Source organism: Haliotis rufescens, unplaced genomic scaffold (genome assembly GCF_023055435.1).
Source record: "Haliotis rufescens isolate VD_foot unplaced genomic scaffold, xgHalRufe1.0.p SCAF_6, whole genome shotgun sequence".
Lineage (NCBI taxonomy): Eukaryota > Metazoa > Mollusca > Gastropoda > Lepetellida > Haliotidae > Haliotis > Haliotis rufescens.
The window spans coordinates 3,015,661-3,037,678 of NW_025964334.1; the positions used below are offsets into that span (position 1 = coordinate 3,015,661).

General features: G+C 41.4%; 1 protein-coding gene across 2 annotated transcripts; it reads left to right on the plus strand.

Moving 5' to 3' along the window:
• The first annotated feature begins 839 nt into the window (after positions 1-839).
• LOC124149805 lies at positions 840-20,554 on the plus strand. Of its 2 annotated transcripts, none has more exons than XM_046521593.2 (8): positions 840-1,508; positions 6,753-6,808; positions 11,231-12,280; positions 12,896-13,052; positions 13,324-13,434; positions 14,157-14,297; positions 14,799-14,948; positions 18,498-20,554. In XM_046521593.2, exons 1-8 carry the CDS (start codon positions 1,442-1,444, stop codon positions 18,719-18,721), a joined length of 1,956 nt encoding a protein of 651 aa, XP_046377549.2. In that variant the 5' UTR covers positions 840-1,441; the 3' UTR covers positions 18,722-20,554. The 2 variants fall into 2 exon arrangements, with proteins under 2 accessions (XP_046377549.2, XP_046377550.2); XM_046521594.2 differs by having other exon boundaries at positions 843-1,508; positions 12,899-13,052.
• The last annotated feature ends 1,464 nt before the right edge of the window (positions 20,555-22,018 follow it).

The window sequence follows — 22,018 nt, forward strand, 5'->3', positions numbered from 1 at the left end:
GTAGAATAGTGTTGACTGCGGCGTAAAACAGCATTCACTTAATCCCCTCCCCTCCCACCCCTTGTACAGATAACGCACTCTGATGTAGGCGGACGTTTGATAAACGATAGACAGGTCAAATCTACCACTGTAAGCTGCCCACGAGTAAAAGGCACTGGAGAATGGCACATCCCATCCTCAATAAGGCGTCACTAAAACAGCTGTCCAATTTAATTACATTCATGAGCGAGAGAAAATCTGCCCGAACTTAGTGAATGAAGAGATAGAGGTGGTAACTATAGTAACGACTGGGTGCAGGGTACATATCGTAACAGAATGGAGATAAAATATATAACAAAAGATTGGCGCAACCAATTCCACCGATTTTCTATTTCCTACTGCAAATCGAAACCGACAGCGCTGAACATATTCCTCACCATCATATCGTGGAAGGGTCCTTTAAGTCTGTGAATGACTATGAAACTACCTTGGAGTACATTAGTCATGCCGTAGATCTATCTAACACATGGGCTTCGCAAAGTGTTGGAGGTAAACGCTTATATATTTGGTTAGAATGCCCTGCAGAGCCCTACTGTTATTCCAACAGCGCGATTTAAGCTGCCTACATACGTGTAAAATGGCCATGCAATGCAACGGGGATAACAATAAGATTCATATGGTATGTATGGATGTTTGTAGTAGCTGAGTAATGGAGGAACATGTATTTCCATTTATATATTTATACATCGTCCATGACGCGTATGTCTGGAATCAAGACGAGGTAAGGCTGACGTTCAACAAGTGTTAGTGTGGCCTGCTACCTACTCCTGATAGTTTTACAACTTTAGTGCTGGTTTATAGGCGAATGGCTCGACGGGATTTCAGAGAAACGCTAATTCCTCTCCTCAACACCAGCAGGGAAGAGGAACTTTATCATAAGTTGATTTCCAGAAACAGCCGATATGTCAAAAACGTGGATGTAAGTTATAACAAACCGCAATAACAGCCCACGAAAAACATACGCGAAATTTAGGGAATTCGTAAAAACCTTGAAAAGGACGTTATATTTAGATTATGTTAGTCATTTCAAACGATTTGCTCCAGAAAAAAAGCAAAGAGGATCTGATCTTTTTCTGAAGATATCACCGGTATTTTCATCACAACTATCTCTGATTGCTTCGGTGAGTTCTCAGCTGATAAGGGCTACATCCCTGGACAGTTGCGCGTGCAAATTACCGCCGCGTTGAGTCTCTTGTGGCCGGCAGCATCGGTAAGGGGGCTAGGAATAGCGGCAATTATCGGGGTTAGACACAGGTAATACTATACGGTTCGGGGGCGTGAGGAAAGCTTGTGATATAATTTCTGGCACAGAACTTGGTTCGGTGTGGCTGTGATTCTTCAGTGCCATGCGGTAGTGTAAACTAGCAGATACAAGGACGCCCAGGACACTACCTGTTCCACCATGTTGGTACTTGGATATATAGCTGTGTTTTGTGTCCTTCACGTCCACTCCACTCCAGGCACTAAAGGTGAGGGCAGTCTGACTGACTGACTGGCATTTAACAATGTACACGTGTTCTAAATGGCATAGATAGAGACACGACCTACCAGTGACTTGGTTATCCATACCTGCATGTTGGTGTATGTAGTTGTACGACCTGACCATAATCGTGTTATATGCACCAGCATGTTGGTGTATGTAGTTGTATGACCTGACCGTAATCGTGTTATATACACCAGCATGTTGGTGTATGTAGTTGTATGACCTGACCGTAATCGTGTTATATACACCAGCATGTTGGTGTATGTAGTTGTATGACCTGACCGTAATCGTGTTATATACACCAGCATGTTGGTGTATGTAGTTATATGACCTGGAAATAGACGTGTTATATACACCAGCATGTTGGTGTATGTAGTTGTATGACCTGACCATGAACGTGATATATACCAGTATGTTGGTGTATGAAGTTGTATGACCCGACAATAGACGTGTGATATATACCAGCAATTTGGTGTTTGTAGCTGTATGACCTGGCCACACACGTGTGATATATACCAGTATATCTTGGTGTATGAAGTTGTATGACCTGGAAATAGACGTGTTATATACACCAGCATGTTGGTGTATGTAGTTGTATGACCTGGCCATTAACGTGATATATACCAGTATGTTGGTGTATGTAGTTGTATGACCTGACAATAGACGTGTGATATATACCAGCAATTTGGTGTTTGTATCTGTATGACCTGTCCACACACGTGTGATATATACCAGTATATGTTGGTGTATGAAGCTGTATGACCTGACCACACACGTGTGATATATACCAGTATGTTGGTGTATGTAGTTGTATGACCCGAAAATAGACGTGTGATATATACCAGTATGTTAGTGTATGTAGTTGTATGACCTGACCATAGACGTGTGATATATACCAGCATGTTGGTGTATGAAGTTGTATGACCTGACCATTAATGTCATATATACCAGCATGTTGGTGTATGTAGTTGTAAGACCTGAAAATAGACATATGATATATACCAGCGTGTTGGTGTATGTAGTTGTAAGACCTGAAAATAGACATATGATATATACCAGTATGTTAGTGTATGTAGTTGTATGACCTGACAATAGACGTGTGATATATACCAGCATGTTGGTGTATGAAGTTTTACGACCTGACCATAATCGTGTGATTTATACCAGCAATTTGGTGTTTGTAGCTGTATCACCTGGCCACACACGTGTGATATATACCAGTATATGTTGTTGGTGTATGTAGTTGTATGACCTAAAGATAGACGTGTGATATATACCAGTAAGTCGGTGTATGTAGTTGTATGACCTGACCATCAACGTGATATATACCAGCGTGTTGGTGTATGTAGTCGTAAGACCTGAAAATAGACATATGATATATACCAGCATTTAGGTGTATGTAGTTATATGACCTGAAAATAGACATGTGATATATACCAGTATGTTAGTGTATGTAGTTGTATCACCTGACAATATATGTGTGATATATACCAGCATGTTGGTGTATGTAGTTGTATGACCTGACAACAGACGTGTGATATATACCAGTATGTTGGTGTATGTAGTTGTATGACCTGACCACAATCGTGTGATATATTCAGGCAATTTGGTGTTTGTAGCTGTATGACCTGGCCACACACGTGTGATATATACCAGTATATGTTGGTGTATGTAGTTGTATGACCTGACAATATACGTGTGATATGTACCAGTATGTTGGTGTATATAAAGTTAAATGACCTGACAATAGACGTGTGATATATACCAGTATGTTGGTGTATGTAGTCGTAAGACCTGAAAATAGACATATGATATATGCCATCATGATGGTGTATGTAGTTGTATGACCTGACCATAGACGTGTGATATATACCAGTATGTTGGTGTATGTAGTTGTACGACCTGACAATAGACGTGTGATACATACCAGCATGTTGGTGTATGAAGTTGTATGACCTGACCATTAATGTCATATATACCAGCATGTTGGTGTATGTAGTTGTAAGACCTGAAAATAGACATATGATATATACCAGCGTGTTGGTGTATGTAGTTGTAAGACCTGAAAATAGACATATGATATATACCAGTATGTTGGTGTTTGTAGCCGTAAGACCTGAAAATAGACATATGATATATATAAGCATGATGGTGCATGTAGTTGTATGACCTGACCATTAACGTGATATATACCAGCATGTTGGTGTATGTAGTTGTATGACCTGACCATTAACGTGATATATACCAGTATGTTGGTGTACACATATACCGCACACACGCACACACACACATGTACGCGCAAACACAACACACACAAACACGCATGCACTAACACAGACACGCCGCACACACACATACACGCACACACACGTTCAATCTTCTAGATATATGTCGTCATCTCGTTGTTCTGGTTCCCAAATGTGCACCATATTTTGGAATACGATTGCCGTTTGGTTTATTATGGCTGCACAGATATAAGAATCTACGGAAGTTACATTCAAATATCTTGTGCAAGGATATGTAAGAATCAAAAGATAGGAAATTGTAGAAGTCGCACATAGTACAGCGTTAAATCGTTTGCAAAGCGATGCAAACACAGAGATCGAAGGATGCAATAATCTTTGGAACTATTATGTAAGAATTATGTAGGAAAAATGTAAGCATTTGATAAAGAGAGATGTACAAATTGTATGTTGAGAAATGTAACCAATCTTACACAGACATATATGAGAATACTTTATACGGGTTTATAATCGAATGAAGTTTCATGTAAATATCATATGTACAGATAAGAATATCAAATGAAATTACCTGTCAATACATCATGCAGAGATGTACGAATCTGATGAAGTTATAAGTTAATGTCGCATGTAGAGCAATACGAATCTGATGAAGTGACTTGTAAATCTCTTATGTAGAGATATAACACTCTCGTGAAGATAATCTAAATAGTTCATGTACAGATCATGAAGTTACATGCAACTATCTTATGCAGAGATATAAGAGTCTAATAAAGAAACATGAATTTACTTGTGTACAGATAAAACATCTAATGACGTTACATGTTAATAACTTATGTACAGATGTAAGAGTCCAATAAATGTAAATTTCCACATTCATAAAAGTCCATTGTACGATTCCGACTATATCGTGGGTATTTGTTTATGAATCACTATCAAATATTGATGATACCACGTGTTCGCGAAAATAAGTTGGAAAAGGTACCCTGCCACTTCGGTGGCACAAGTCGACTGTTCACCCGAAGAAAACTTGCATTCTTGATTGTACCCAACAAGTTGTGAAATGCTGACACCAAGAGCTAGAGCTCATGCGATAGTGTTCGACGTAAAGGGAAAGTCGACAAGTAGGAAGTTGTCCTACAGTCTCGTGGAGGGTTTTCTACCGCTCTGAATCTAATGCATAGATCTAAATATGAAACAGATGAGGTGGTTTTACTGGTCTCTTTTGTTTCTAGTTCTGGTGGGTAAATCAGTGGAAGAGAATTGAGTTTTTTTTACCATTTTTGAACGATATCAGACCATCGATGTACCAGAAGCATGCGTTAAACTTCTTGGCATGTTTTCATTTTGCAAATCCGAGCTGAAATTAGGATTCATATGCAACAAGAAACAAACCAGTAAGAAGGGTAGAAACAGTCGGTGCCAGTGAGGATGTCTAGTTCTTGCCTAGAAGTCCTATCCCCAAATTTCACATAGATGGTACCAGATGTAACTATACCTATAGTCACCACGTTCAGTCACACTTGCTTAATCATGACATACTGTTCTGTTATGTGTCTTCATTACCGTCCACAGTGAATCCGAGTTAATCGTTATATTCAATCTATTCTGAACTTGATACTGACCATTTCGGTATATATTCGTTCTTGCCTCAAGCAGATTTGGTTCCTAGAACATGCAATAACAATAACGCCACCAGTAATAATAACCCTTCTTTCATACAGCTAAACACCATGCGCATGTATACCATGGACCAGTGTGCACTCGATTTTCTTTCTCAGCTGGAAAATAGCATAACCACTTTCCTGGTACCAGTACACTTCCGGATGAACAATAGCAGGTTTCGAAAATAGTCTTCAGTGTGGCAGCTAGGACCGAAGCCCTGGTAACTCTCAGGAGTCAACCTGCCGAGCACTGTCACCCATCTACCTACTCTACGCAACCAACGTCGTTTAACATTGCCTGATTTGTCACATGTGCGCATATGACATAGGACCACGTGCAGCCACGTGTTGGCAAAGTTACATCACATGTGTTGTGAAAGATTATGTGAAAGATTATATCACATAATTAAGTTATAACGACGTGTTTGCTTGATGTGCAAGAGGTCGTGGACATTTACAATTTAGGTGTGTACTATCCTGTGGACTGCTGGTTTCATACTGGAGGGACTCAGTGGTCCGGGGAAGTGCGAGATGCCTTGTCTTGCAGTGCACGGAAGCCCATCTGCCGTGTTGCCGCTGGGAGTAGTACACACAGACAGCCAATTACTGCGTGAGCCCTGCTGACAAACTGCTGTCTGTATCTGTCGGCTATCATCCTCACACAGCGGGAATCAGCTACTCTCAGACAGCTTCAAAACGTGGACCTTTCTCTCGCTCCTGGGTCAAATAGTGCCTTAATTCTGCATTATATACCACGCCGTTAATGTTGGGAGATATACTGAGATATGGGTAGGATATGGATCACCAATTAACATCCTCCCGTACATTATATTACAGACATAAGGCTAGATATAGTAGCTCAAATAGGGTTTCCTCACATTGAACAACACTCTTATTGCTAAATATAAAAAATTGAAAACGTTATTTTATCTCTGTGGGGGTATACTACACATATATTGCTAGGGATAGGATCTGGAAGAAACAATCTTACTAACCAAAATACCACATAATTATTGCTAGAGATGAAATCAATATCTTCTCTCTATTGTGTATATTATACTCTATATGTATTGCAAGAGATAGGGTCTCCAATATTACCAGGAATGGGGTTTAAGCAATTCATGTCACGTGCATGATACTGCAACATTATTGCCAGACCCTCTCCCAGGTGTATGTTATACAACACATTTACTACTAGGTTCTTAATTATAATATTAATAATAACACAAAATTATTGCTAGGGATACTAACTAAACTTAACGTACAGTTATAAGGCATACACATTAAGTTGTAAAATGATGAAGAATTTCATGTTCTATTTTGCAGATAACTCCATCCTGCTTCATACGTTAAAAAAGAGAGATGTTGCTGACCAGATTGGGGTAAGTGATACCTCCTCCTTGAAAACATTCAATAAGGCTTACCGTGCAACCAAAGTTGTGCTCTTTGTCCTCAGAAATTACTTTGGGACTTGACCATTTTATATTCTCGTTTGGGGCTGACTGTTTGATATTCGGGAAGGGGCGGGCCTGGGATTTTATCGAAACAAATACATAGTCCAAGAAATTGCTTCAAAAAAATAAATATGCTCCCGACTGTTGAAATTAAAAATTGTCTGCCGCACGCTTTGAAACACATAATTATGTGCCAGTTGTGAAGGCTAATCGAAGATCCATGGGTAAGTAAACTCAATCTTTTAACACAGCTGAAATCTTTACATTACCAGAGAGAAGGTATAACATTCAGAATGTTTGTCAAAATTACATCATCATTGTAAAAACAAAATGAGGATTTTTAACCCGTGAGTGGGTTATGTATTATATGACACGATATCTGTATTAAACGCAATACACACAATCCAGTTTCAACCATGGTGCTAACACTATGTATTCTCGCCTTTGGCAAGAAGTTGATGGGCAGTAATAACATTGTTTATACTTTCGTCGTCATGGTGGTGAATAAACCGATCATGTTAGCATCTGATATACGCGTCCTTTTAGGTGGTAATGTAAGTTTTTCAGCTGATCTGTGATAGCTGGTGTCTGTATAGTGAATGAGGGTTGACTGAAACGTTCTGAACGTTCTCTCAGAAGAAAGAGGATCAAAGCTCTGCCCGGAACCTATATCGAATTGAACAAATACGCCAGCAGCTGTGGAGAACCTTATGGACAGACGAGAAAATGACTTTTACGAAACTAGAATACAATCCCTCCAATATCGTTGGCAAAAGTGTATCAATTTGGAAGGGAATCACTTTTTAAAATAATCAGTGTTATGTCTTTAGATCACGTATGTCTATGAGTGAGTGAGTGAGTGAGTTTGGTTTAACGCCGCTTTTAACAGTATTCCAGTTATATCGCGGCGTGTCAGCTTAATGTTGGAGGAAAGCCCGAAGTGATGCAGGTCTCAGACGTTTACCACTTTGGTGAAACCCACGAGCACGGGTATGGTGCTGACAAACCTAGAAACATAATCGGGGCGAACCGGGATTCGAACCCACAATCATAGGTTTCTGGCGTGCCCAAGGGACGCAACTCTACACAGCGAATCGCGGCGCCTTAGACGACTGGGCCACCCGTGCCCCCCGTATGTCTATGAGATGCTCACAGCTTATCCGTCAACCCTCGTGACACAAACCCGGAAGTGGACGTAAAAAACAACGTGTGCCTGGCCCTATGCCATCATAAAGACCAAACTATGTTCTGTATGTGAGGAACCCCTTTAGGTTTGAAAAAAAGAAATTGTGCCAAGATAATTTTTTTGTATTTAGGCTCATAGCTTCAGGTAAAAATATATCTGTTCTCCATACAAAATGTATGACAGTACTGAAGGAATTGGACGTAAAAGACGTGAATATCAAATTGGCGGTCCCCTCATTGACAGAATGTTTACACAAATATATTCCGAAACAAAGTAGTTATTTAAAAAATATCCCGGCATCGGCGTGATGAGCGAACCGCGCTTTAACCACACAGCTGCACCACTCCCCCCATCATGCATATTGTATTCAAGAAACATAAACTGACCCATGAAGGATGTGTGTATGACATGCATAATGTTCACTTGAAAGAAAAAAGATCTTTGGATAAACATTTGTCAAAATATCCGCAGGTCCTATTTGTAGTTTTGTGGGGAGGAGTGTATGACATGGTAATATACATAATGATTGGTGTGTATGATATGGTACTGCCTAGGGCTTGGTGTGTATGCCATGGTACTACATAGGGCTTAGTGTGTATGACATGGTACTACATAGGGCTTGGTGTGTATGAAATGGCACTACCTGGGTCTTGGTGTGTATGATGTGGTACTATACATAGTGTTTGATGTTTGTGACATGGTACTACATAGGGCTTGGTGTGTATGACATTGTACTACATAGGGCTTGGTGTCTATGATATGGTACAACATAAGGCTTTGTGTGTATGACATGGTATTACATAGGGCCTGGTGTATATGACACGGTACTATATAGGATTTGGTGTGTATGAAATGATACTACATAGGGCTTGGTGTGTATGACATGCTACTACATAGGGCTTGGTGTGTATGACATGGTACTATATAGGGCTTGGTGTGTGTGACATGGTACTACATAGGGCTTGGTGTATATAACATGGTACTACATAGGGCTTGGTAAGTATGACATGGTTCTACATAGGGCTTGGTGTGTATGACATGATACTACATATATGGCTTGGTGTGTTTGACATGGTACTACATAGGGCTTGGTGTGTATGACATGGTACTACATAGGGCTTGGTGTGTATGGCATGGTACTTCAGAGAGCTTGGTGTGAGTAATAGTCAGGCTCGGTCGTAAACGATCAAGACCTTCGGTTTTCGCCAACGTTCCCGAGATCATTTGAAGTTTTTATAGTTATTAAATATATGATTATTTATTATTACATACACGTCTTGTGTGTAAAACTATGTATATTGTACGTATTAGATTGAATGTTTCATCGTAGTATTTAACAGTTATACTTAGCTCAAGTGATCGGCTCAAATAGTCCCGCGATCTACTGGCGCATTCGTCATCAAAAGTTGGGTAGTTTCCTTCCGAAATTGTTTCACGCTCTAAATCCACTAAAGTAAACATATTTATTCCAAAATACTTACGTAAACACCTCCCTGGACATGTTATTGAGTAGATTACATCCATCCTAATTACTGTCATAGCGTATATTTGGTGTTTAATCGCATTCTTCTCGCTCTAACTTTGGCGTCTTCTGCTACATGTATTTCCGGAAGTGACGTCACCATGAATATAAGCTCGTTCCAAATCTGTTGCAGAAATAACAGACTCAACGTAATTTGTAGTTTTTGGCCCAGCGAGTTTTTAGAAATTTTATAATGATTCGATAGACGTATTTTACAGGTTTTTTTATAATAATTACCGTGCAGCATTATTGGCTCTGCCTTTGTGCATAGTAATTATTCTTTTTCAAGTAGATTAAATAGAATTTGTAGAAATTAATTATCTAACTGTCAAAACTGACAAGCGTTAAAAATAGAGTACGACTTGCAGTAAGTTCATGTATATATTAAAATTGTAACTGTCATTAATAATAACAACAACAAGTAAAGATTTCAATTGACTTATATTATTTGTTATAGTTTTCTTTTACATCCGTTTTAACAATATCTCTTTGAAACTGACGGTTGGGTTTGGACAGAAAACATCCTGACAACTACGTCCCCCCCCCCCCCCCCCAACCCGTTACAGTGTGTATGACATGGTACTACATAGGACTTGGTGTGTATGACATGGTACTACATAGGACTTGGTGTGTATGACATGGTACTACATAGGACTTGGTGTGTAGGACATGGTACTATATAGGGTTTGGTGTGTGTGACATGGTCCTACATAGGGCTTTGTGTGTATAACATGGTATTGACTAGGGCTTGGTGAGTAAGACATGGTACTACATAGGGCTTGGTGTGTATGACATGGTACTATATAGGGCTTAGTGTGTATGACATGGTACTACATAGGACTTGGTGTGTAGGACATGGTACTACATAGGACTTGGTGTGTATGACATGGTACTACATGGGGCTTGGTGTGTATGACATGGTACTAGATAGGGCTTGGTGTGTATGACATGGTTCTACATAGGGCTTGGTGTGTATGACATGGTATTGCATAGGGCTTGGTGTGTGTGACATGGTACTATATAGGGCTTGGTGTGTATGACATGGTACTACCTAGGTCTTGGTGTGTATGACATGGTACTACATAGGACTTGGTGTGTAGGACATGGCACTACCTAGGTCTTGGTGTGTATAACATGGTACTACATAGGACTTGGTGTGTAGGACATGGTACTATATAGTGTTTGGTGTGTGTGACATGGTACTACATAGGGCTTGGTGTGCATGACATGATACTGCATAGGGCTTGGTCTGTGTGACATGGTACTACATAGGGCTTGGTGAGTATGACATGGTACTACATGGGGCTTGGTGTGTATGACATGCTTCTATATAGGGCTTAGTGTGTATGACATGGTACTACATTGGGCTTGGTGTGTATGACATGGTACTATATAGGGCTTAGTGTGTATGACATGGTACTACATAGGGCTTGGTGTGTATGACATGGTACTATACATAGTGTTGTGGGTTTGTGATATTGTACTGCATAAGGCTTGGTGTGTACGACATGTTACTATATTTTACTGCATAAGGTTTGGTTTGTGTGACATTGTACTATATAAGGCATTTTATATTAAAGTAATCAAAATTGTTATATAATGTATTAGTTGGTATGTATACTCTACTATCTTCGCATTGCAGCCCATTCCATACACACAACACCAGCCGCAACCTATTTCAGATGCTTCTCAGGACGTGGGCGGTGACGACTCCGTGTACGGTCACACAGCCATCCTGAACCCAAACCTCGATCAGAGCGACCAGCAATATTATGACGCATCACGTGCACACACGACCCGTACACCATTGTACCGACAATACTCGCCAGAACTTGGCGGGTCATCTGGAAGGGCGTCGCACGAATACTCTAGTTCCCAGAGCTACAGCAGTCAGTCGGGCAGTCAGTCGGGCAGTAGTCGCACACCCACACACACTCGGTCCACAGGTACCCAGACCCAAGCTAGTCAGTCTGGACTCGACGAAGGGTATGATACCCCGAGTTTAAGGACCTACAACAGCCCTGCTCAGACCAACAACCAAGATAATGTTGATGATTCTCAAGGCAATCCTACTCGAACTGGCCAAAGCCGGGGCACACAGACTGATCCACGATACACGGGGTATGTGTATAACCCAGGTACAGGTGGTGCGACGGCAACGTATAGCCCCACCGGAACAAGAAGACGCGACCCGACACAGACAGCCGGGAGGTCTACAAACACAGGTACATATTACAGTGGTGGCAGCGGGCCTACGGGAAGACGTCCTACGGTCGCTGCTAGTTATCCGTTGGGTCCTATACTCTCCACTGGCGGAGGGCAGCCACTGGACAGGCGACAGCCAAATACCGGGCAGCAGGTGTTCCGCCAGACGCCCGGCTACAGAACCTACACAGTTGGAGGCCAGCAGCCGTACTATTCCAGTTCGAACCAGTACACCTACAGCACCAGACAACAGCAACCCTCATATACCGTTAGACAGCAGCAGCCGCACTATGGTGGAGGAGGTCAACCAACTCATACTGGAGGTCAACCAACTTACGCTGGAGGTCAGCCGACTTATACTGGAGGTCAGCCGACTTACACAGGAGGTCAGCCGACTTACACTGGAGGGCAAGCCACTGGCCAGGGATATGTTCCTTACGGATATAATCCATCTGGACAACAGTATCCATACAATCCTAACCATGGGGTGAGTCATTTGGGGTGTGCCCCATGGGGTCACTGGGATAGAATTGTAACTATGCTTGTCGTATGAGGCGACTAAATGGATCAGTTGGTCTCGCTCGGTGACTCGGGTGATTCCGTGTCCTCGGCGTGGGTCGTCGCTTATAATACCAATCACGGGTTTGTCTGGCCCAGTTTCTGTTATTATTAGGTCGACAGTATGTTGCTGAAATATTGCTAACTGAGGCGTAAAGCAAAACAAAATTCATATCTAGTTATTGTGGAGTAAATACGAAGTAAACGCCATTGCTTCCCTTCATAACAAGCGTATTTTAGGCGGAAGCAACCTTGTGATTAACATTCTCATTCAAACCGTATACCTTAAAGTGTGTTTTATTCTCGGTATTCTAAGATGATTAATGATATGGGGGAATATTAAGTGGTCCTTGGATTCTTTAAAGACTAACTAGTTCTTCGGTCCCTGTTTTAAGACGTTTGTTTGTTCTACCTGAAACAATTATTTGGGAAGTCACAATACATTTGTTTTCAGGACAGCCAGAATGCCAAATGAGCAATATTCTTTCTGTGGGTAAAACCTAAAGTCAAACTAATTGTCGTCCCTAATTGACTTCTAATCAAGCAGAACTGTCCGGAGACTGGTATCCGGATGCGAATCAATGGCATGGACTGTGCCAGGGCTGTCGACTTCTACGGGTCTTTTCTGTGCTATCGACATGAATTCACATCAAGGGAGTGCTGCGAGAAGTGTCGGCCCCTTAAGAATGCCGCCAGTGTTGGTATGTCAATCGTTTCGGTGTACTGCATAGAATGTATATCAGCTCAAGGCGAATAACGTGTTCCTGGCCTACTTCAACTTCTAAGTAATGCCTATCAAACAAATTAATGTGAACTATCGATAAAAATTACAACTCGTACGCGTCTCAGACATTTTTCTCCACAGAGACTGAACCTCATTTTGAAGTAAAATTGTAATATGTATTTAATTTATTTAAGAACATGAACGGGAATATTCGCCTGTAATGATGTTACTGTCGTCGACTTTTTAAGGGTGCGAGTTTGGAGACCACTCCTATCAGTGTCGCCAGATACAGCCTCACGACTGCTACGACCTGAGGAACAGACAGAGTTGTTGCAACACCTGTGACCAACATAGGTCAGGTAAGTACGTGTGCAGGTGGCTATAGGGCTAGGTGGGGGTAGGGGTGAGGGACAGATGTGCTTTGATACTTGTGATCGAGGTCAGGGGTGTGTAATATAATCGTGCAGTTGGTGTTGGCTGAACTAAAGTCTTCTTAGTGAGTATGGTCGTTGGCCGCATTCAGTAATATCCCCACACGCAAGATCTATCTTCACACATTGTAATCAGTTTGGGAATGAAACCCGGTTATCGTCGCGACGAGGGAACGCTTTCACCATTGGGCTTCCCCATTTCCCCTGATCATATCGATTCAGTTTCACTAACGATGACTGTATCTGTCTCACGTTTGTTAACTGTGATTCCACTCAAAGTTCGTAGTGGGAGCCGACTTACTTGGACTACGGTTGTTGCTATGTGTAACCTGGTTCACTGTGGAATTTACTCCGTACATGACTGTGCTGTCAGTCACTGGTTTGTCTGGTCCAGATTCAGTACTTGACGACATAAGACATCATCCACTTAATGCACCTGATTTTGCTATCTGTGCTGGGATTTTCAATCATATAAAATCATATTTTATTCCGGTTCGATACCACTCTACGTCAAGATCTGAACCCTCCATAGTATCTGCGTGATACTTTCGGAACAGCTGATTTTTGTATCTCGAAAGTTCGGGAAGTTCCGAATGGGGAATAATAACGGCAGATCTATGAAGTAATGTTTGCATGCACGGTGTTTGCAGGAGAGGCTGGGTGTGAGTATGGCGACATGACCCCCAGGTGTGAGAGAGTCACACAGAACCCCAGCCTGTGCTACATCCCCGAGAACCAACGCCTCTGTTGTCACACGTGCAGGAGGTTGCGGGGCAGCGACGAGAGTCAGGGTGAGTATCAGCAGCAGCATCTCAAAGATACGCTAGCCCCACAGCCGCGTGTCTAAATCCATTTCATTACGTCCTGGTTTTATCAGTGTTTTTATTAAGTAACCATTACAATGCCTTGTCGTAACAGGCGACTCTGCTTGTCGTAAGAAGCGACTAACGGGATCTGGTGGTCAGACTCGCTGACTTGGTTGATGCATGTCATCGTATCCCAATTGCGTGGATCGATGCTCCTGATGTCAATCACTTGATTGTCTGGTCCAGACTCCAGACAGCAGTCATATAGCTGAGCCCGGCATCCAGGAAACAAACAAACAAAACGTGCATGTACGTCGATATGTAAGTGCAATAATCTTGAACGCGACGATAAACCCCATTTCACCTCACCGCACCTTTAATATATTTAACATACTATCCAGCAGCGTCGGTCATAGTATGCCCTGACACCAACACATGCACTGTCACTGAGCTCATCACAGATGTATGTACCTCCATCCTACACAGTGTGTCCGTGGGGTGACCAGAACGCCAACCTTTGCCGGCCGTTTGACCAGTACGGTGGGGTACGAATCAACTGTTACGCTGAGCAGATACGAAGACTCTGCTGCCAGACTTGTGAGCGACTCAGAGCCCGGATGCCTAACAATATTGTCGGTAAGAGTTGTCTCCCTTACTCTAAACCTTACAGCTGGAATTTGTATGTATGGAATGACTGAGTGAGTGAGTGAGTTTGGTTTTACGCCGCTTTTAGCAATATTCCAGCAAAATCACGGCAGGGGACACCAGAAATGGGCGTCATACATTGTACCCATGTCGGGAATCGAACCCGGGTCTTTGGCGTGACGAGCCAACGCTTTAATCACTAGGCTACCCGACCGCCCCGTATGTATCATTCGTCACCACTCGCCCCTTTCCGTAACCTGCAAGAAGACTCGTCCCCCTACGGATGAATGTTATGTGCGAAAATACGACAAACCAATCAGAATGCGCGTATGATTTTAAGTTCTTCGTCAAAGAATCCTTCAGAAATAATTTTTGATTTTACATATGACTTGCATCTAAAATATACCCAAGACACAGTTAAATGTGTTCAATCATACTGTATCATTCCACACGTCCCAATCTTCTTTAAATTGCATCTGAACTATATATAATACATGGGGAAATAATATGTGAACCATTACGCAACGAGTTGACAATTGTTTTGGGTATGCCCGTTTGCGCTAAGACGGAACCAGGTCGCAAAAATGGCCATGAGAGGGGCACGAGTCGCTATTCGGCTTGTTCCGGAATAACACGAGTTGGTCACGAATGCGTATGTATGTGAAGATGTACGAGTTCGTGAGATTGTTTTTCGCCGATTTTGGCAATATTCCAGAAATATCACGACGGGGGACACAAAAAATGGGCTTCACACATTGTACCTATAATGATATACGAGGCTACCATATGTGAACATTGTTGGTAAATAGAGATAACTACGCCAGTGACTGTCAGATACCATTCATCTTACAACGAGTTTTTTGAAAACGCATTGAGTTGAAAGATAATTGATATCTGAGAGGCACGAGTGCAGTAATCTGTTTCTTACATACGCTAGAATCGTACCTTTTGAGCATCGAATCCATGCATTTTGTCGATCTATTTTCTCGTGATCGCAGTGGTGCATTAATACATAACACAACGGTCATGAGTGACGTCATCTGACGTACTGCTTACTAGGCATAGATAATGTGACCCTATACAGAAAAGGTTTCCGCCATATCTGTGTATTATCAAGGCGATGATGATAATGCAAACTAGATAAAATCAAAGTAACCGCAGGATGCCGAGTTAAAAAAATGTTCATCTCAAAGAAATTACCAAATACGTACAACAAGGTTTACTTCCGTATGACATCACTGCCGGTGACCGACTTTCACAAAATGGCGTGTTCACTGACAACAGTACGCGGGATTTCCAGAGGAGGATTTTCAGTGATTGATGGATCGCTTATACATAAATGTGTCATGTAAGTACTCAGACACAATCTGACAATCTGCGTACTGTTATTTGTTTTATGTTTCCCAATGTAACCAAGAGAATTAGTCAGAAATGCAGATACCTATCGCCAACGTTGTGCGTGATTTTGCGTCAGTCATGGCGTCACAGAGGACGGAAACTTTGACGATTTCAGTTGAATTCACCTGATCATTGTAATGTATATAGCTTTAATTCCATAATTCGTGCTACGATACTCATCCCACGAATATTCTCAAACACGTAAGCCAACGTATGCAACAATACGACGAATGGATCTTTCAAAATAGGAGAAAATGCTACACCGTGTAAAATCTGAATTTTGCTTTGTTCACATAGTATAGTTTAGTTTTCCGGGCACAGTGTTCCTTTCCACAACTAATTTATTTCGCTTGATTTCATCTAGATAATTTGTATTGGTGACAAAGACTATTTGTCATTCTATTCTTAAATATATGAAAAATTCAGGGCTGCATGTATACGTGATCTAAAATGCGTCTCATAACCGGTGTACGTGAAACGTGATTTTGTAAACACTCTCCAATATGACGGAAAGTTCACTTCGGCGTTCGTGTTTGTGTATTTTTCCAAAACATTCTAAACAATTCTAGGCTTATCGGCGACGTTTCAGAATTGTCATTGGTGATTTGATGAAAAGCAGATACCTGTTATCACTAATATGCTATTTTTGAAATTCAATCCTTTGACTAAATGTCCGATATTTAGATTTCTAAACACAGTAAATACGCCGTGAACAGTGATCTAGTAATGCATAAAAAGGGCGATATCTACGATGTACCTAATTTTGAGAGGTCACTTTCAGTAATTCTGCTTGGTCTGAAATGACATTGGATGATATCACAGAAGAGGGAATTTCCGACAGAATACAAAACTATTAGTGTGCATGATGTATTTTGAATTTTATTCCACTTCGAAGTGAGGCTTGAAGAGGAGGGCATATATGTCGCTGTGACATCCGGGGGGTTAACGCTCTAAAACCATAACGTTCAACAAAGGTTCCAAGCGGCAGAGGTCTACAAGCACAGGCATGGAAACTGATCACGCTAGGCTAGTGTCTTCGCTAAATTGTTTCGCAATGTATAACTCTAATGTTGCCAAAACTTGTAGGAAAATGCCTTTGCCTCGGAACAGGTAGACACCGCTCATCAGTATATTAGACTATTCTTTTTATAATGATAGCAGTTATCCCAGTAGTTTCACCAGATTCCCGATGGTTAATTCTGACTCGATCGCCGAATGACACGGGCGACGCCATGTTTGTGTGTAAACATTGAAAGTGGTTCCTACTTGACCTTTGATATTTGAATCTCTATCCGAAATTAATCATCTGTTGGTTTTATCCTGCCGAGAAACCTACCCATTATATGATAAATATGTTTACTACCAATAAGGACAGAAATGTCGTTTATGATAACGTTTCGCAAGTGTTCTTTCAGTGCTATCAGCTATATGATTGGTCAATGTGACAATATGACGTCATGCAAACAATTCTGTATGACGTTATCCGTTCTTATTGACGTCATGAATCGATGACGTTACGTTATCGAAATAATGAGTTTACTTCGAAAAGTTAGCTCCACGTTCTTCGTTTGATATGTTATTATTAATAGCTGTTTTGACTCGAGATGAAATTAATAACCTGTTCGGAATGCGGAATGGCGAAGCCTCAGATGTGACACTCGTGGATGAATGCTGAACACTCAACATCATCGGTCGTAGTAGCCGTGTGACATTTGGATGACATTAAGTTTTTGTGCAGTCATTCTTTGCCCGGAGCTGAAGGTCGATGGTTGGATGTCCTGTCCAAGTTATTCCGAAAGACATAAACGATGGTACTTGTTGTTACCTTGCCTGGCGTTCGGCATAAGGTTACAACAAGGCCTGGCCAATTTTGAATCAGTATATCGTGTCTCAGGAGGGCATTTATGTTAAACTGCGGCATGGTTTCTCAGTGGACTTGCACTATAAAACCGGCAATATCCGGATAGTACAAGCAGACACACACACACACACACACACACACACACACACACACACACACACACACACACACAAAAGTGCAATAATCTTGAACACGACGTTAACCCGATATTACTTCACCCCGGGCATTCTATCTCTCTTTTTATAAATATAACCTTCCAAGTGGTTGTGGCTGTGTTTCAGGTTGTGAGTACGGAGATCGTCCTGTTATTTTCAACACGGGAGAATTCGGCAGCTTGAACTGTACGTCGTTCTTCCGTCACTTCCCTGTAGAGCAGTGCACGGTCAACCAAGCCGTGGCCATCAACTGCTGCTTCACCTGTCACCGCTACCAGGATGGGGGCAGGCAGCGACAGCGGGTGGAGCGACAACAGGCGTCGGGGCAGGACGCCGCAGGGAGAGGGTAACCGGGGAGGGGCTCCAGTCGTCGATACTGCTACCTAGTCATCGTTTAACTGGAAATAGTCATGGCGTTCCCAATATGGGTCCGTTCAGGTTCTGGTTTTGGTGAATGACTTTTTGACTAGCACGTCGTTGACATCAAACTTCGAAATGATGAACTGAATTTTAAATCCATCTCAATATTTTAATCAATAGGTCGACAAGTACGTGTAGGGCTGCGACTACAAATGGGACTTTTATACTCCTTAACACGTCGGAGTTGGCCTTGCCGTGTATTTCAACGTCTGCTTGTGTAGGGTAACATCGACTTAGATCACATATAAACACCATTGTACTGCTAGTCTCAGCACATGACGATGGTTGGGTAGGACATTTTTATCTATGTAAACTTTCAGTCGTGTAAGATATAGACGCAGTTGCGGTGATATCATCTGTATCGACGCCCAGAAAGGGGTCTTCAGATCCCGGGTAGAAACCGAGATCGTCTCCTCCTTAGGGACTAATAAACATAACGTACTCATTGATGGGATTCACGGCATTATTCGTAAAACACTGGTTTTATACTTCGTGGTATGATTGTGCAAAATACACATCTTTATATTTAACCCCGTTACTTATAACTATACAAAGCAACACAGGAAAAACCCGTCAACATAAGGAAAATATAACCATCAGATTAAGGGGTAAGAGGTATCCCTGAACGTTGTGTACGTACAGTAAGAAGATGCTATCATAATTATCTCCCCTTTCAGTATATCTACAATGACGCTCCTCTGTTTCTTACTAATACAGAATAGTTACCATCCCTTAACTCACAAACCGCTATACCATATGATGTCATGCTTTAACTCCGTCGTTTAACGCAGTATTGTCATCCCTCACACACAGTACCCGCACATTGTAACTTCCCTCTGAGCATGCGGATTAATACAACACGTCACAAGGTCAGACACAAGCTCCTCACAGCGATAGCCCGTTCGCGGAGCTCTCTATACTATCGCGGCCACCAGTCAAAACTCCCCACGGTGATAGGTGGTCACAACCATGCTTGGAGTTGAACTCGCAACCGACGGACCGTTATGCTTACAAACAAGCGATGACAGTCGTGACGCCGAATATTCTTACCGTAACTAAATTGTTTTCTTTGTTTGTCAATTTGAATTTATATTTCATTTCAACTATCATGTAATTGGTATAGTAAGAATGTAAGGGGGAATTTGAGTGATTTTCCGTTCGTCTGCAATCTCGAATCAATCTGATCAAACAAACAAAAAGTTAAATTCATCTGGGAAATAGGGTCAGTCGTAAACCTTTTAAAAAATAACTGTACTGGCATTCCCAAATACATAGACAAAAGTATAAACGTTACTACATTTGGGGTTGGGGGCCAACTTTCAAGATTATTGTAATGGCCGCGCCCACACTGGTTATCGAGAATGTAACGACCGTGTCACGCGCTGGGAAGGACTTAGGTAAGACGGTGGCAACAGTCAATATAGTTCCAACTGAAACTGTACAGGAGACATTGAGTTTCGATGTGAGGCCGTTATTTTGATAATAATGACAAAGACATGGTATAGGTTCTCAACATGTTTCAATGGACGTTTGGTAGACAGGGCGAAGCCATGTTTGTTATAAACACTGAAAGTAGTACCTACCCGACCTTATATAATTGCATATTTATCCGTAAATGATCCTGATAAGAAACCTAGCCATTATGTTATACTTGTATATATCCTATCATATGTAAATCACACGAACTGTAATAAAGATATCTTGTTTTGCGGTCTATGTTGGAAGTTAATGTAGGAAAGCTGATATATAGAGGTTATCACGCGAGAGTATTTGGGGATGGTAAATATCCTGTATTAGGAATAAACGTTGTATTTAGCGAGCCTTGGCGAGCTAAATACATATTGTTTATTCCTACTACAGGATATTTACCATCCCAAAATACACAAGCGTGATAACCTCTTTATCATATAATGTCATTCTTCAATTCTGATCTTGAAAATCGCTTTCCTTCTCTCATAAACATTACAGAAACATTGCAAGTTTTCCTGGAATGTGCGCATTAATTTATATTACGTCACAGGGTAAGTGATGTGTCAGTCGGACAATGACAGTAGGCAGTATAGTTCCAACTGAAACTTGTTTCTTATACAGTGGCGAAGCAACATATACGCAAAACAACAATTGCCTACACGAATTTTTTTTACTTGCCTTTCGCGGCAATCCATCGGTATGTCCGCCAGAGTAACTGCCCTTCGTCAAAGGGAAGCTACTCTAACCCTTGTCTATGTGACGTCACGGCCACGGTCAGAGGTTGTTGACAGTCTGTCCTATCCTGTCATAACGTTACGAAGTGCAGTCTGATGTACGTTACACAGCGACAAAACGAAACAAGGTAACAATTCAAACATATTTCTGCCAAATCCAACTTTTTTAATTTGTGGAAATAGTTCAAAGCCGCAGAGGTCTACAAGCACAGATATAGCTACTGATCCCGCTTGGCTTGGCCTCGTGCCCTCGCTAAATTGTTTCACAATTTATGTCTCCAAAGTTGCCCAAACTTGTAAAATGTCTTAGCTACGCCACAGTTATACACTGATGTTCAGTATATTAGACTGTTCTTTTGATAATGATGGCAATTATCCCAGTAGTTTCTCCAGATTCCCGATGGTTAATTCTGACTCAATCACCGAATGACAAGGGCGACGCCATGTTTGTTTGTAAACAGAGAAAGTTGTCCCAACCTTTGATATTTGCATCTCTATCCGCATATGACCCCAACGGATATCGTTTTTATCCGTTGGGTTTATCCTGCGGAGAAACCCGCTCATTATATTATAAATAAATATTACATATATACACTATACTGGGCGGGGAAAAAATTCTTAAAAAATATGTATATATAAAACATGATCCAGCTGATGTTTGAAACAAAGATATTTGAATTTTATTTTACTAATTGCAAATCATTCATGAACCATGACATACGAACATTGATCACTGTTTTTGTGAATTACTAACATTTGATGGCGTGTAATGTGATAGAGACGCTATCAAGTACAGAGAGTGGTGTTTACATCCGTTGCCTAGCAAGCGTTCCTCTTTGTCTGTAGGGCAACTAATCAGAGATGTCATCTCTCCGCTGCACATACCCAAACGAACCACATCTATGGTAATTTATATCACCTCATATTAACTATTAGATTGACATTTTCCGAATTCTTAAGTAACAGTAAAGACGGGAAAATTTATGGATGACAACTTCTTATTCTGTTATGATGTGACTGTTA